At 42.3% G+C, this 16358-nt stretch overlaps 1 protein-coding gene across 1 annotated transcript in view; it reads right to left on the bottom strand.

Annotated features, from left to right (window-relative positions):
- TBX20 (T-box transcription factor 20) overlaps positions 1–14574 on the bottom strand; it is a 52911-nt gene extending 38337 nt beyond the window's left edge. The window contains exons 1-4 of the mRNA XM_012777558.2: positions 13939–14574; positions 10392–10644; positions 9205–9369; positions 4950–5058 (exon numbers count right to left, since the gene is read on the bottom strand). Of these exons, the coding sequence (XP_012633012.1) occupies positions 4950–5058; positions 9205–9369; positions 10392–10644; positions 13939–14065 (654 nt within the window). The 5' untranslated portion in view covers positions 14066–14574. The remainder of the gene's footprint in view (positions 1–4949; positions 5059–9204; positions 9370–10391; positions 10645–13938) is intronic.
- Between the last annotated feature and the right edge of the window lie 1784 nt (positions 14575–16358).

Below are 16358 nucleotides of genomic sequence, written 5' to 3'. Positions count from 1 at the left end.
AGATTTATAATTTCAAAGTCAATTTTAAGATTAGGTTCTACCTTTTCCATTCTTAAGGCAAATTATTTTCATAAGATACTTCAGAGTCATTGTGATGAATCATATTTTACCAAAACAACTGCAAGTAACACATGTTGTTTCAAGAGTTCTTTCTAAAATGACTGTGGGGGGAGGAGGTCATCTGAAGGATGAGTTTTATTTATTTTTTAAAATCAAGTCTTCAAAATATTTTTTGTTTGCTATTCTGATTAGACCAAAAGACACATGTCTAAATTTTCTAAAATAAGAAATCATATATTCGAAGTGGACTAGATTACTACTTATGGAGGAAAACAAAATAATTTAGAAAGGCAGTATGGTAATAGACAGACCTGGGTTAGAATACTGAATCTGCCACTCTCTAGCCCTTTAATCTTAGGTCAAGTGCTCTCACCTCTCTGACCTCTAGTATTCTCAAATGTAAAAATAGTACTAACCTCATAGGGCTGTGGTGAGAATTAGATGGTATGACCTTTGTAAAGCACATAGGAAACAGGAAGTGCTTAGTAAATGTGAACTGTATTATTTATGACAGCCTCCTTGATGCCTCACTTCCAGTTATAAAACTGAACCTGAATCGCAGTGGTGGCCATCTTCCACTCTACAGCGAATGAAAATTGCTACATACTCAGAAGCCATAAACAAACCAAGGTTAATAAGGCAGCCAATAGATACTATTTTTATGTGCATTTAAAAAATACAGTATAAAATTTTACCTTAGGAAATCTGGGCAATAAAATTCACTTTCCGATAAAGAAGGTTTCCCACATCTTCCCACCTGCTACCCAGACGCCTATCTAAATCTGCAAAATTGGGTACGTCCTTCCCATGATGAGAGGGCTCACATTGTATACTCTCCTCCCGAGGGCCCAGAAGAGAGTCTTGTTCTCAGGAGACTTTTTTTTTTTTAGACAGAGTCTCGCTTTGTTGCCCAGGCTAGAGTGAGTGCCGTGGCATCAGGCTAGCTTACAGCAACCTCAAACTCCTGGGCTCAAGCAATCCTACTGCCTCAGCCTCCCGAGTAGCTGGGACCACAGGCATGTGCCACCATGCCCGGCTAATTTTTTCTATATATATTAGTTGGCCAATTAATTTCTTTTCTATTTATAGTAGAGACGGGATCTCACTCTTGCTCAGGCTGGTTTTGAACTCCTGACCTCGAGCAATCCACCCGTCTTGGCCTCCCAGAGTGCTAGGATTACATGCGTGAGCCACCACGCCCGGCCCCTCAGGAGACATTTGATAAACAGTATGGCAGATCGATGACACTCACAGCTGGTTGCTACTGCTAATATTGCAATTGATGGCTCTCTTGCTTTCTTGGCTCACATGGGTGTAGAGAATGGCTGTTTCTGCTGATTGACTTGAGCAGAGTTAAATACTAGTCACCGTGTGATAACTGATAGATAATCAATCTCTCTGTGCTGAGATGTAAGCCAACTTAAATTACAAGTCAGTAACTGGGACTGAATTTTGAACACACTGCCTTTTTTTTATGATCCCAAACTGGAACAGGAATAACTAAAACAAGTGAAATCTTCAAATAAATCAAAATAAACTTTAAAAAATGATGATGTTATCTGTTTATATAATGCTTTTATTCCAGGGAGTTCAAGATATTGACACCCAATCATAAAACTGGAATAAACTTACAGCAACAAAAACAGTTTCCTCCTAATACTATTAATAATATAAGAAAACACCTTAACTTTCATCATATGTTCTACTGAAAAGATAGGAAGAATTTTCAAATCACTCCCATCCACTCATACATACATACATACATACATACATACACCAACTCATACATACATACACCAACCAATATGGAAAAAGCCCTAAGCTTTAAGTAAGCTTCCCCTCCCTCACTTGTACCATGCAAAGGTCAATTTCCTTTGGGAAGGGGTGCAGGATAGGCTCAGACCCCAGACTAGTCTCTCAGCCCCCAGGGCTCTCTGACTCTCTGCTCAAGCCCTCATGGGGCTAAAGAACACTAATAGAAATGTGGAGCCTGCTTCACTCATGAAATTCCAGGGAATAAGAAAGTTTCCTGTTGTAAATTTAAAAATGCATCTATAAGAGGAGCTTCTTCAGAACTGATTCAAATAAATTAGCTAAACAACATAGGATCTGAGAATCTTTCTTGGTAGTTTTCATAACACACTAATTCCAGTGACAAATGGTTATATTAAATATAAAATTTTTAAAGCAAAAAGTCACATAGGCAACCATCTAAGACTAAACAATTTGTCAAAGTCTAATCTTGGCATAATCAGGCTAGAACACAGAGCTCCTGAAACCCAGGTTACCACCCATGAAGCTGATGTTAAAAGAAAAACATTTCAATTCTGGACAGCTGGTCTCAAAATGAACTCTCAAGTCTTTTTAGAAAGACCCAAATAATTCCTCTAAAAGCTCACATGTAGAAAATAACAAAACCATAAAACAATTTCATTCTTCCCTTTAAGGATTTCAGTTAGACCTCAAAAATTTTTAATATGAATGATGTTAAGAATGATCATTGAAGGCCAGCCATGGTGGCTCACGCCTGTAATCCTAGCACTCTGGGAGGCTGAGGTGGGTGGATTGCTCGAGGTCAGGAGTTCGAAACCAGTCTGAGCAAGAGCGAGACCCCGTCTCTACTATAAATAGAAAGTAATTAATTGGCCAACTAATGTATATAGAAAAAATTAGCTGGGCATGGTGGCACATGCCTGTAGTTCCAGCTACTCGGGAGGCTGAGGCAGCAGGATTGCTTGAGCCCAGGAGTTTGAGGTTGCTGTGAGCTAGGCTGATACCACAGCACTCACTCTAGCCTGGGCAACAAAGTGAGACTCTGTCTCAAAAAATAAATAAATAAATAGATAAATAAATAAATAAAAGAATGATCATTGAACTACAAAAAAATCACCCAGATATTTCATAAAATTTAACCTGAAAAAAAAATCTGTCAGTGGAAACATCTTAAAAGAAAAGGACAATTATGCCAACATTTTTAAAGATAAAGGTCAAGTACCTTTTCTAATACATACAACAACAGAAACCTATGAACCTACTTCCAATATCTCAGGAGCACTGCCAGCAGAGACATGAGTTAACCTGGTTTCCCTGATTTAGTCATAATAAACAAGGTCTACTGTGGGCAAATGGATGGGAGTAACACCCGAAGTGATTAATTTGGTTTTAGGTTAATCTAACTGCTTGAAACCATATCTAGAACTCTCCTTGCAGAAGACAGTATTTGTGGGGGGAAAAACAGAACTCTCTTATTATCTACTTAAGGCCATCTTTTCTGAGAAAGGTTTTGAAACACTTCCTCTAAATTGCACAGATCCAATAAAAGCTAAAACCTTAAGTAATAAGAGCTATCCTCGATAAAGGGGCTAAGAGAGAGAATAATTACATCAGAATACCTAAACCATGGAAGTAAACTATGTAAATACCCCTATGCTTTCAGAGAAGGGGAGCAAAAAAGAAACAACATTCTCCTCATCAAAAAACGTTTACAGCAGAAAAACAAATACTTCATGTTCTCTCTCATGTGGGAGCTAAAAAAAAATTGATCTTACAGAAATAGAGTAGAATAGTGCTGATCATAAGAGGCTGGGAAGGGTAGGGAGGAGGAGAATATGGGAACAGGTTGGTTAAAGGGTTCCAAATTATAGTTAGATAGGAGGAACAAGTTTCAGTGTCCTATAGCACAGTAGGGTGCCTATAATTAACAAGAATTCACTGTGTATTTCAAAATAACTAGAAGAGTTGGAATGTTCCCAGCACAAATGACAAATGTTTGAGGTGGTAGAAATACTTATCGCCCTGATTTTATACTTACATATCATATACATGTATTGAAATATCACGTGTACCCCATACATATGTATAATTATTATGTTACAATTTTAAAATTTTTTAAAAAGAAAAAACATACTATGTAAGTCTGCCTAAAGTTTTCTTAGCATAAAATATAAAACAGATTTTTTATATGAATCTTTAAGAGTATGGAATCACATCCAAGACAGTGGCTTAAAAAAGCATTTTATCAAATGTGTAAGGGCTTCTCTATGTTTTACTAGTCACAGAACTCTCCAAAAAGGTGTTACATAATAAGTAAACAGCGCTGTCCCAAAGTTATTTGGACATAAAGCCCTTTTGTTCTATTGTATCTCACATTAATGGGTTCTATGGAACACACTTTGGGAAACCCCCAGAGGGGGTATAAGCTCCATTTCCTTTATGTCATGTTGTTATCTGATATACCACTGACAGAAGTTAGATCCTTAACCCAAGAATAGGCTGCAGTAGCCTCCAAGAATGCATATTTCCTTTGTTTAGTTGGCTCAGGTGGTGAAACAGTTGGGGAAGTCTTGGGAAATATGTGGTACAGAAGACGCCTGATCCTCTTGCATAGAAATGGCACACAGCATCCCTGTAAATCTGCAGTCCCCAACCCCAGGAACTTGGCCAGTCTGCAGCCTGTTAGAACTGGGCCATGCATCACTGCCGCCTTCTCCAACCAGTCTGTGGAAAAACTGTCTTCCACAAAACTTAGGAACTGGGCAGCACAACAGGAGGTGAGCAGCGGTCCTGGGAGCAAAGCTTCATCTGTATTTACAGCTGCTCTCCATCACTCACATCAGCACCTGAGCTCTGTGCCCCTGCCCGTGGCAAAACCGTCCTCATGAAACCAGTCCCCCTGGTGCCAAAAAGGGTGGGGACTGCTGCCGTAAATGGCCTCTTGACAAAAGCAATGAGGGTCCCCTGAGGAGCACATAAAGTTGTCATAGAACGACTCAGAGATGGAAGGTGGGAAGCAGAGAGGCAGGGTAGAAAGGAACTCAGAAAGAGGAAGTTTTACGTGACTTGTTCATTCCATCCCAGGGAACCGGCACAGTCCAAAGCACCGTACTCACATGGCCGTGTTGATCCAGTTCATTGTTGGTGAGTTTCACCTTTTCAAAAGACACCATCTGTTTGAGTAGCTGCTCGCCAGTAAAAGGAGAGTCTGGGTGCACATAGAGCCTAAGAAAGTTACAAGACAATTTTACTGAGATATTTTTTAAAAATCTGTCTGTGAGGGTTATAAAATGTTCTGATCCTAAAGGAATACATAAACCTAATGTAAATGGTAAATTTTATTTGCCCCATATGCCTCAAATTTATTAATACCACAATGCCAAAATAATTCTAAAACATCTAAAGTATTTCTTCATGTTCCAATGATATAAAAGAGGTGATGCTTAATCAATTTTCTATTATCTGCTGAGCAAGCCATTTTTTAAAGGTGTATTATCTTTTTCTACCTATCTAGTTAGCTAATGATCTGCTTCTGTCAAATACAAAATCTTATTGTTGGAGATACTTTCAAAAGATAAACCAGGTTACCAATTGCATAATGAATTCCTATTATAAGCAAGTCTAAAAACCAATGAAAACATAAAGAAATTTTTAAATTTATTTTACTTTTTTAGAGATGCGTCTCATTCTGTTGCCCAGGTTGGAGTGAAGCAGCATGATTATAGCTCACTGTAGCCTTCAAACTCCTGGGCTCAAGTGATCCTCCCACCTCAGCATCCCAAGGAGCTGGGGCTACAGCTGCATGCCACCATGCCCAGCTAATTTTTTTTTAACTTTTTTTTTAGAGATGAGCTTTCGCTATGGTGCCCAGGCTGGTACTGAACTCCTGGGCTCATGTGACCTTTCCACCTTAGCCTCCCAAGTTGCTGGGATCACAGGCATGAGCCACTGCACCAAATAATATAAAAGAGAAAACAACAGAATATAAAAGAGAAAATAATTTTAGAGAATCTATTGTTTAAAACTTAAAGGTGATTCAGTTTAAAGTTTGTGTTCTTTATAAATGCCAGACAGAGTTATTTTAATACAGTGACATGGAGAACTTTTAATAGTCCGTAGATCAGAGTTGAAAGTCTATTGCTTCTGTAATTTAAACATTACCACTTTCATCATCAACTGTTGATGTGCTCACTAACTGAGTTGAAACAAGCTGGATGCACTTTAAATTATTCAATTTATTTATATGTAAACAGCCTTAGCAAAAAAAAAGTACTTTGAGGGAAAAAATTATTTATCATTTATTGAGTTGCTATGCACAAGACAATTTTTATTCACTCACATTTAAATGCATGTCATTTGTTTTACCTGTGACCATCACGCTGAGTACAACTCTTTGTAAATCCCAATCCTAGTATCTTCTTGACTTAAATCTTTCTGGAAGTTAGAGAGAGAGACTACAGAACTAACGAAGGGGAAATGAAATCGTTGATTTAATAGGACAAATTTATCCATGTAACAAGTTATTATTTGTATCTAAATTTTATATAGGATCTTTATAATTAAACATAAATATTTTGTTTGGGGCAAAAGCAAAGGGGAAAAAAGTCACGAAACCTTTCCTTGTAATATTCATATAAAGGAGTCTGTGCCATGTTTTGTCATATGGGACTAAGAATAGAATAATTGTACACATGTGGAAACTCACAAAGCCCACCAGGATCAATGCACAAAAAAGGCTGACAGCACCAAAGACTCTTACCAGACCTATGGAAGAACTTTAAAGCCTTCAGGCATTTGTCTGTCTGTTTATTGCATTGTTTTTAGGAGGAGTGCTCATAATTGTGTTTCAATTATTCTTTGGCAGTACAACCACTTTTCAAGTGTCATCTCTCCCAGGCTGTAATTTTATAGGTGTAGTTGTTTTCCTGATCAGAACCACATTCTTCCCTCCAAAAAAGTCCAAAATTGTTTAAAGTCCTAAAATTTGATAAAATGTTCCCTATTTAAGGATCACATTCACCATATGAAATCACGTTAATAGAATATTAATTTATTTACATATCAATTATGTAGTTTAAAGAAAAGGAAATGTCCTATATAAAAATGTAACATTATTTTAGATCATAAGTGATGTTTTGACCATTATGATCAAATGGTTTTATCAAGCATTATCTCTTTTGATTAGAAATGACTAACCGATGAACTTCAGTCTAAAATACAATGCTCCAAAGACCTAGAATCACAAAAAATTCTTATTATCAGTACAAAGATTACTGCCTCTCAAGTTCATGTTTCTCTTATAGAGGTAGAAAATACAGTAAGCTCTTTTAATAATAATAAAGAATAATCGCTAAATTATCTGGACTATTTCTATCCCATTATATACTAAACATTTTTATTTAATATCAATATAAATAAACTGAAGTAGGATGAATAAAAAAACATACAGGAAGCCCCTCCTCTCTCAAGTCCCCCAGGGACTTAAAATTCCAGCAATAGCTTAAACATGCTTCAGTTAAGATAGTGCATTGGTACACACTTTCCTTCTCTGACCAGAACAGATTAGTAACATAAACAAGACATGTCATATTTCCAAAGCTTTGCTGGCCTGCACCAGTTACTTCCCCATACCTTCAGATAGGAAGAAAATGTATGTTAAATAAGCATGATTAACTTCTTAGAGGAAACACTAGAAAAAAGGAAGGATTACTTGTAGAAAATGGTTAGGAATCTGCTAAAATATACACTCTTTTACTTTCTCTCTGTTTAAAACAATATTGAAAAGTCTAAAAGGAAGTTCAAGAATAATAGTAAATTGGCTATTTAATAGAGAACACTAACTCTGTTAATTTTAATTGTAAACTGCTGACTATTGCTCAACTGAAAAAATGAGTAGCAATTTTTTAAAAACATGTTAGTCCTGATTGTTATTTAATATATTGATTTGGAAGGGTCAGGAAGATGTCCTTCCTAGTCTCTTATGAGAATGGAAAACTCTGAAAGACTGCTTTTAACCTCTTTTCTAGTGCTGTGGTCTCCAAACCCTGGGGCAAGGACCAACTGATCCATGGACTGTTAGGAACCAACCGCACAGCAGGAGATGGGTGGTGGGTGAGCCAGGGAAGCTTCATCTGTATTTACAGCTGCTCCCCATCTCTCACATCACTGCCTGAGCTCCACCTGTGTCCCCACCCAGGACTCTGGAAAAATTGTCTTCCATGAAACTGGTCCCTGGTGTCAAAAAGGTTGAGGACCTCTGCTCTAGCACACTTAACATACTGTAAGCGCAACAGTGGGATCAACTACTAATTAAGATTAACACTCTATTTGAACTGTATGTGTACATTATTGATTCTACGCTTTGGCTATGACTCCAGACAAGACAAAAGACACCTACAAAGAACCAGTCATAACTTAAAAGTTCCTACATCTGTACAACTAAATAAATTCTTAGCTCTGATACAAACTTTCAATCCATAACAAACAACTTAAAAGCTGTGAGGCTTAGTTTTAGAACCCAAAATATAAAGTTAACTAATGTTCTTTGTTTTACATTAAAGTATGCAGTTAGATTCCTGTAACTTCAGCATATTATTCATGTAATCAAATACATGCTCCCACCACCACCACCCAGCCACAATGCTCATTTGGTTAAAGCAGCAACAATAAAGGTTTACTTGTGATTTTTTAAATAGTGCAATCATAGAAAAACATTATAAGCAATGATTTTCCACACAAATAAACATATGTAACCCCTAATATATTAACTGAGTAACGTTTCATGTAAAAGATTATTGACTTTTTGTTGAATTATATTCATCCACTAAAATTACAAAGGGAAGAAAAAAAGAATTGGCTTTTTTTTACTAAAATCTCTGAGTCCTTTACAGGTCAAAAACAATATGATTTTACCTATTTTGTGCAGATAAAACCACACAATTAACAAATATTATAAGCAACCACTTTACTAAAATGCACTCTTCTAAAAAGGGTTTTAGGGCAACCATTTCATCAATAGGTTTGTTCATTCTGTTACTAAGTAATAATTAAAAATGATGTGTGTGTGTGTATATACAAAATGGGTCCACACTTTTAATGAACACTCAAATCAAAATTTAAGAAAAGCTTTGAAATGAATTCCTGTATAATGAAAGATAAAATTAAAGACAAATGTTTTCTCTATGCACAAATTGCCTTTCTCAGAGAGTAGCCCATTTTTCACATAGTCAATCCTAGAGTGTCCAAGCTTGGAATGCTTTCTTGCCAGAGCCCACTGCTTTAAAAACAAACCTGCTTAAAAATTCACACAAGTGGAGACATTCCGCCAGAAAAGTTAATAAGCGCATTTTGCTTGGGTGAAAAATCACGAACCTGGCTGGCAGCGGTGGGTCAGCCTTGCCGGCCACCAGCCAGGAGGACCGGTGGTAGGCGTAGCGGTACCTCTTGTTGTCCACAGGGACTATGTCCATCAGGACTATGTACTTGGCTTCAGGATCCACACCAGAAAATGACACTCGGATGGTTGGAAACATCCTCCTGACAGAGAGACAGAGAGAAATGCCCCTGTTCACACTGCCTACTGAACTGACCAGAATTAGGGAAGGAGGGAGAGAAAGAGTCCAACTCCCCTTCCTATCTGGTCAGTCCCCAAACCCTCCTTGCCTTCACTGCTAGGTACAAAGTGTGTGTGTGTGTGTGTGTGTGTGTGTGTGTGTGTGTGTGTGTGTGTGTGTGTGTGTGTGTGTTTTAAAACCCAAAGGTCTGTGATTAGGGAAAATCCTATGCATTTTAATAATCAAGCACATTAGGACTCAAAGTCTCAAGAGCCGACCCGCCACCCGCATCCCAAGGAGAAAACTCAGCTCCTGCAAAATAAAAGCCAAGAGTGGAGGTTCTCGGATGGGTTTCAAAGACCCTCCAGGTATTTCCCAGGATCTTAAGAGCTGAAGCAACCAAGTTCAGCAAACCAGTGACCTTCAGAGCCTTTGCCCTGTCCCGACAGCCAGCACACCGCGGCTTCCTGCTGGGCCAGAGCCTGCCAGGCTCCAGAACCAAGAGGCCCCCATGCCAGCGCTCCTTCCCACTGGGAATGTTATCGTTTCGAATTTCATTCTTCCACCCTGTTTTAATTTTAGTTTTTAATAGGAGCTGGCAGCTTCTGCAAATTGAGGCTGATAAAAGGGGCATACCCACCTTCCTTAAACCACCCAGCAGCCCACCCTCTACCCTGGGCACAGATTCCCCTTTTCTGGGGATCCTGACCCTGCACTCCCAAACCCTCCCCAGCTGTAGGGAGCCAAAACTTGTGCACCTCCCCGTCCCTGTGCCCTTTTCATCAAAGCTAGGGTGGGGCTTCCCACGGCCAGATCTCAAAAACGGAAACCTTTTCCACAGCTCTTTTCAAAGGCAAATTGGTGGAGTGAAGCCCTTCTTTGACTGAGGCTGCCTCTCTGTTCTCCTAAACCTGCTGACTCTCATTTAATTCCTGGAAGCACGCTAAGCCATCCAGGATACCTTCCCCAAGGTATCCACTCCCTACCTCCCAAGGCCCAAACTACCTGCCCGACTTGGTGATGATCATCTCGGTACCCAGCTCGTGGAATTTGTCCCAAAGCTCCTTGGTCTCCAGGCTGCAGGCAATTTTGGCCATTTCCTCGCTGGGGATAATGGGGGTGGTGGGGATAAGGGGCTCCGTGCAGAGAGAGGAAGAGGCTGGGCTGCTGCTGCTGCCTCCTCCAAACTCCCCATGAGCATCCAGGCTGGTCAGCTCACCCAGGGGCTGGGCACAAGATGACTTCTCCACGAATTGCTCTGGAGGCAAAGAGAATGGAGAATGACAGCTGACATCGTTCAACAAGGAAAGATTCTGAAAGGAGAACAGCATAACTAAAATGGACACCTGGATTTGACTCAGGAAAAGCTAAGCTCAGGAACTCCAGGATGGTAGGGATTACCCATCAGTACACAAAATGGTGCCCAGTGCTTACTTACTGAACCAAACTAGTGAGTTCTAGAGCCATGGCTTGTTACCACCATTACTGAAATCCACTTTGGGGAATAAACATGTGAGGTGTGGAGAAGTGAAAAGGTGGTGATCATGGGAAATGAAAAGCAAGTATTCCTAAAGTTATCCTTCCCAAATTATACACTTGGCAGTTGTGTGGGACCTGGTTCCAGTCCTGCCTCTTTAACAACCAGGAGAGACTCTCTCTCCATGGAGACCCACAGAGTGAGATCAGCACCTTCCTCACTTTAAGAGGAGCCTTCCCTTTGCTCCTGGAGCCCTCTCCCCATAAAATAAAAGGAAAGGATGATAGAGGGGTGGGAGAAAAGTGGAGATGTAGTTTTAAAAAAAAAATAGTCACTTCACTTCTGTGCCCCACTCTTAGTTTTCTAGGCTTAATGATGAGAGAGTGAAATTAGAACATTTTTATAATATTCCTTCCAGCCTAAGATCTTAACAAAAGATGTTAGCATCAAGCTTGCTAAATCACAAGATCAGGCTCTGTGGGCAATGTTTTAGACTAGGCATGGAACCATTATGGAGGGATGTGTATCATTTTTTTCTCACAAAAGTGTGCTGAAAGTGAGGAAAACAACCCCAACCCTAGGCTAGAGGCCATTAAAGTGGGAGAACTGCTTTGCCATCCACCACCAGGTTGCAATACCACGGCCTATGAACCAAACATTCTCCTCCACAGCTGATAAGGGCCCAGGACTACACCAGTCACTTTGATGGAATACAGGGGGTCTTTTGTAATCGTCCCAATTATCTTCCACCCCTTAAAAAAGAAACTACTTGAATTAGCAATGTGAAGCTGACTGCTTAGAACAACTGTGTTCTCAGTACCCTCAAGGAATCAGAACAAGTTTTAAATGTATGTATGTACGTTGTACATGTATATGATATATATGGGCATATGTGACGTGTATATATCATAAAATGTTTTGTTATTTCCCACACTTCTCCTTGACATAGGGAAAAGAGGAAATAGAGAAATTTCACCTTTTCTTCTCATGCAATGATAACCCAACTCACGGAAATGTTTTACATTAGTAATAATCAGATTAATTGCCATCCTGATTGCTTTTTCAAATTCAAAGATAGGGAACCAGGCCACGGCAAAATCTTATTTTCTACTAATATTTTCAGAAACACATTCACATGATGTCCTTATAGGGAATTAAGAAGTAGCCTTAAATTTTTTCTTACTTTCTGACAACTGAAAGAGGCAAACTCCCTAAGCCCCAGACCCAACCCGCGTTAGGGTTGGGAAGCGGAGGAGGAAGAAAATAAAATATAAATGGTCTAGTGGACTGAGGCAGTTCTTTTAAATAGACTTTGTAAGTTTAAATGGGCAATCACAGGACACTTTGGGAACTCTCCCCTCCACAACTGACAGTTTGCTTCAACAAAGGCACCAGTTCTCTCTTAACACACCCCCTTAGATGTTCCCCTTGCTAGAGTCCTGGGTTTGCAGTCATTGATTGTGCTCTGCCGAACTGCCAGACAAGAACGCCTGCTAGTTCTTTCAGAGTCTATCTCAAATCCAGGGGAAGGATGCTCATTTTACAGACTGTAATGTGGTGGTGGGATAGACGGGGTGTTGTGGGCTGGGGCTGGCTTTATAGTTGAGGATTTAGAAATTTAGAAAGTGGTTTTTCTTAGGAAAAGAGAGAAGGAAGTCATACTGAAATGACAGTGCAGCTAGGGTTGGCATATTTCCCTGTCTGTACTTCTGTCAGGAATTTTAACCTGAAATCCTCTTTTCCTGCTTGGTACCAAATCAAGACGGGGGTGTTTGCAATGACTTAAGGGGCCCCCTAAACAAGAGTGGATAATGTTGGGAAGTCCCACAATCTGACTTTGAAATTAGTATTTCCCCCCTAATCAATTGGGGTTTGTTTGATGGGTTGTTTCCAATTTCTTTGGCAGGTTTAGATTTATTTAGAGGAGGGGTAAGGGGGAAGAATCAGGGACAGAGAGTAAAAACCTTGGAGGAGAGACTTTCTGTTTTCTGGAGATCTTCCTGTTTCTTTTTCCTCCGTTCTAAATTGCTACAGGAATTTTAGTTCTCTCCTCTCTCCAAGCACCTTATTTTTCATCTCTAACACTTCTTCTTTTATATTATTATTTTGAATGTGATATGTTCAAGTGTTGGGAAGGTTGGGGAAAGAAAGGAGGGGTAAAAAAGAAAAATTATCTTAAGTTTTCTATGACTATTTTCACAATTTTAGGGATACCAGATAATCAAGATATGTAATAATTATTTCCTGAGGCCCCAAGAGACGATGTCGGGAACACTTCTTTCTGTCTGAATTGTAACGGGATTTTAAAACACTTATCTCCAGCAGTTTCTTTTCTATACAATTCATTAGTGCTAAGGAGAACATAATCCCTCTTTCCCTTTACTCTGAGCCTAGTGTCTTCTATAAATGGTAAAGGTTGTTAAATCAACAATACAACTAAAAGTTGAGGAATTTAGGAAATGGTTACTGGTTAATGTTTTCGCCAGTCTCAACGGAAAATGAAGACAGTTATAAAATGATGTCTTACTGATAAGTTTGGAGCTTCTGTGAAGAAAATGTTCCTGCGGGGAGAACTGGCTTATTCTACAGCACTCTACGGTGGTTTTAAGGAGCTGTTTAGTCTATTCAGATCATAGGAAAAACAAATTTAAACTGGTTTCTTGGGAAGTTGATTAGTGTCTCCTCGGTTTCAAATGCACAAGCAGGTGTCACATGCGCAGTAAATCCTGTTGGGCCTTAAAAGGGGGGTTATTATTTTGTATCCCCGAATGCTTTTATTCCAACAAACATACAAGCACACGTCTCCATATGTCCGACCTGACAACGGGATTCTAGACCAGCAGGGAGAGCGACCAAACCAAATACGAGATGCGATACTCCCAGTATTTAACAGATTGTGAAGCCCCCAAAGAAAACTTGGGCCGAAAGGAAGAACTTCCCATCGGCGAGGTATGGCTCACGGCCTGAGGGTCAGAAGCTGCCGCGAGCCTCCAGCAGCTCGGAGACTGAGGGACTGACGGGTGCGCGGCGCTTCCGTCCCCTGCCCACCGCGTACAGCCAGGCAGCTCGACTTACCCAGGGGCTTGATGGTGTTCTCCGTCGCTTCCTTCTCCTTGGAGCCGCCGCTGGACATAAGGGCGGCGATGGAGAAGGCGTTGGCCCGGGAGGAGAGTTGGGGCTTGGGAGACGCCGTGAACTCCATGGTCCCCAGCGCGCGGTCCTGGCCAGGGACGGGGTCTGCCGAACTGCCGTCCAGCTTCCCCAAGGAAGACAAAGACCCGAAACACAGCGCAAAGTTTCCGAGTGCAGTCACAGCCACAGAGGAGCCGGGGACCCCTGAGGAGTCAGTTCCAACCTCCACAGAGCTCCTCACTGGCCTCTCCTCTCCCCCACTGCAAAGCCCCGGAGCCGCAGAGACTTGAACCAACTGGAGAGGAAGGAAGAGCACCAACTGGGGACTCCAGCGGGTGCGCACGTCCCAGCGAGCTCGGCAGGACTACAGGCTGCACCGCCCGAAGCCGGAAACCAGCATCAGCTGAGCAAAGCCGTGGGGTCCCGAGCACCCCCTCAGGGTCTTTCCTCCCTCCCAGCCCGGGTGCAGCCGGAGCGTCCCAAGCTGCAGTGAGGCGGCTGGCTACCTGTCGAGCTTGGGCGCCGGCGCCAAGGAGCCCGAGCGCGGGCTTGCGGAGCGCTGCGCGATGGACACTGCGCCCCGGCGCTCGCGGCCCTGCGCCTTAATCTGCAGGCGCCTGGATCCCCGCGGCCCGCAGCCAGTCAGCGCCGTTCCACGTCACCGCTTCCTGATTCCGCCGCCGGGGGCGGGGCCGTGGGCCAGGCGGGGAGGGCACGCCTAGGGCGCGGCGCCCGCGTGCCCTGGCGCCCCTGCCCGACCCGAGCCCAGCACCCGATCAGAGAAAGGGGTAGCCCCCCACCATGCTGGCGCAGTTGCTGTGGACACCGCCGCACCCTGGGGCGGGAGGGCAGTGCGCACTCTCCGGAGAGGGCACTTTTGTCGCAGCCTAACACCCGGGATCCGGGCGTGGCCCAGTTCGGGAACCTACATCAGAAAAGCCTCTGGAAGTTCTCACTTGTTCCACTCCTTTTTTTACCCGCGTTCAAAGTTCCAAAAGAAACTTGGGAAGCGCTAAGTAGAGCGGAAACTGGCCTGGCTGACCCGGCGCCAACCGGCCAGGTCCGACACTCTGGGCAACTCCCAGGGCTGAGACTCCTACCCGAAGGTACCAAATTCTACCTCCTTGACCGTGAAGCTGAACAAACTCAGCCCTGAGAAAGATAAGCTGAAGGAGCGCTGGGAGCATTTAGCAAAGGATGCTGCTCTCAGAACCATGGGATCTGCAGCGCATCGGCGCACCTCTCGCCAGGGTTTCCTATTCGTTAGAGGGACTCTGGAAACTGGGGCGGCGATGGAAAGCAAGGCGAAGGTCTGGGCTGGGATCCCTGCGGGGACCACGCGACGCGCAGTGGGAGAGTGCGAGGCTTACAGCCTCCCGGGCAAAATGGACACTGAACTGTTTGCTTTTGCAAATGCGGCTGCGAGCAGGACTTCCCATTGCTGCGTATGAAGACGCCCTGTTGGCCTTGTTCAGCTTGAATAACTCAAATTCTCCGAATTCGCAGGATAATCCGCTTCACTTGGAGCCATGTAAACTCAGGCTGACATACAAACTCAAACCGTACATGTAAATATTTGCTCTCTTTTCCAGGCAGTAGGTCTGGCGATTAGGAGCCTCTTGGTGGGTCTTAAAATTTTTTTAATTAAAATTAAAATTGATTTAAAATAAAATAGTTCCCATTTCTCACTGCACTACCCCAAATTCCTGAAATAAAATTATGGGAGAAAACTGAAAGTCAAAACAGCTGTTGAGAACGTTTGTGTAAACAAAATGATGACATCCGGGACAGTCAAGATTTAAGCCTGTCTTGGTTATCCTGTGTCAATAGTTTTTAAGAAGGTGCTGCATGAAGATGACTTTTAAAAGCACTCCGATAATCATTATCGAAGTGCAAAATAATCTATATGTAAACGTTTGGGAAATTCATAAAACCATACACTTGGTGCTGGAAGGCGTTCATGCAGTTGTTTAGCCGGTCTCCATTTGCTTTTGAGAGAGAAAAACTACCCAGAGTGGCCGAGGGGCGCATCTCCCCTCCAGTCCACTCCACCGGGTAGAGGCAGGCGGGAGCGCAGGGCTCACACTCCAGGCCCCAGCCCTGATGAGACCCTGGCCCTGCAGCGGTGGCTGGGCGCTTCACGGGACTTGCAGTTTACGAAGTCTGGTGACCAGGTTTTCAGATTAAACCGGGGTTAAGAACAGAGTTAGCTAACCATGGGATGCATCTGAAGATCAGTTTCCATTCTGGAGTCCTTTGCTGGTTTGGAACAATCCAGACCCAACCCGGGCCCTTCGGTTATCAAACCCCCCAAATCACCCCACCCCACATACACCGCCTTCGCAATGTAAGTGACATTTCCT

This window comes from Microcebus murinus, chromosome 9, assembly GCF_040939455.1.
Source record: "Microcebus murinus isolate Inina chromosome 9, M.murinus_Inina_mat1.0, whole genome shotgun sequence".
Lineage (NCBI taxonomy): Eukaryota > Metazoa > Chordata > Mammalia > Primates > Cheirogaleidae > Microcebus > Microcebus murinus.
This window is presented reverse-complemented; position numbering and strand designations above follow the sequence as displayed.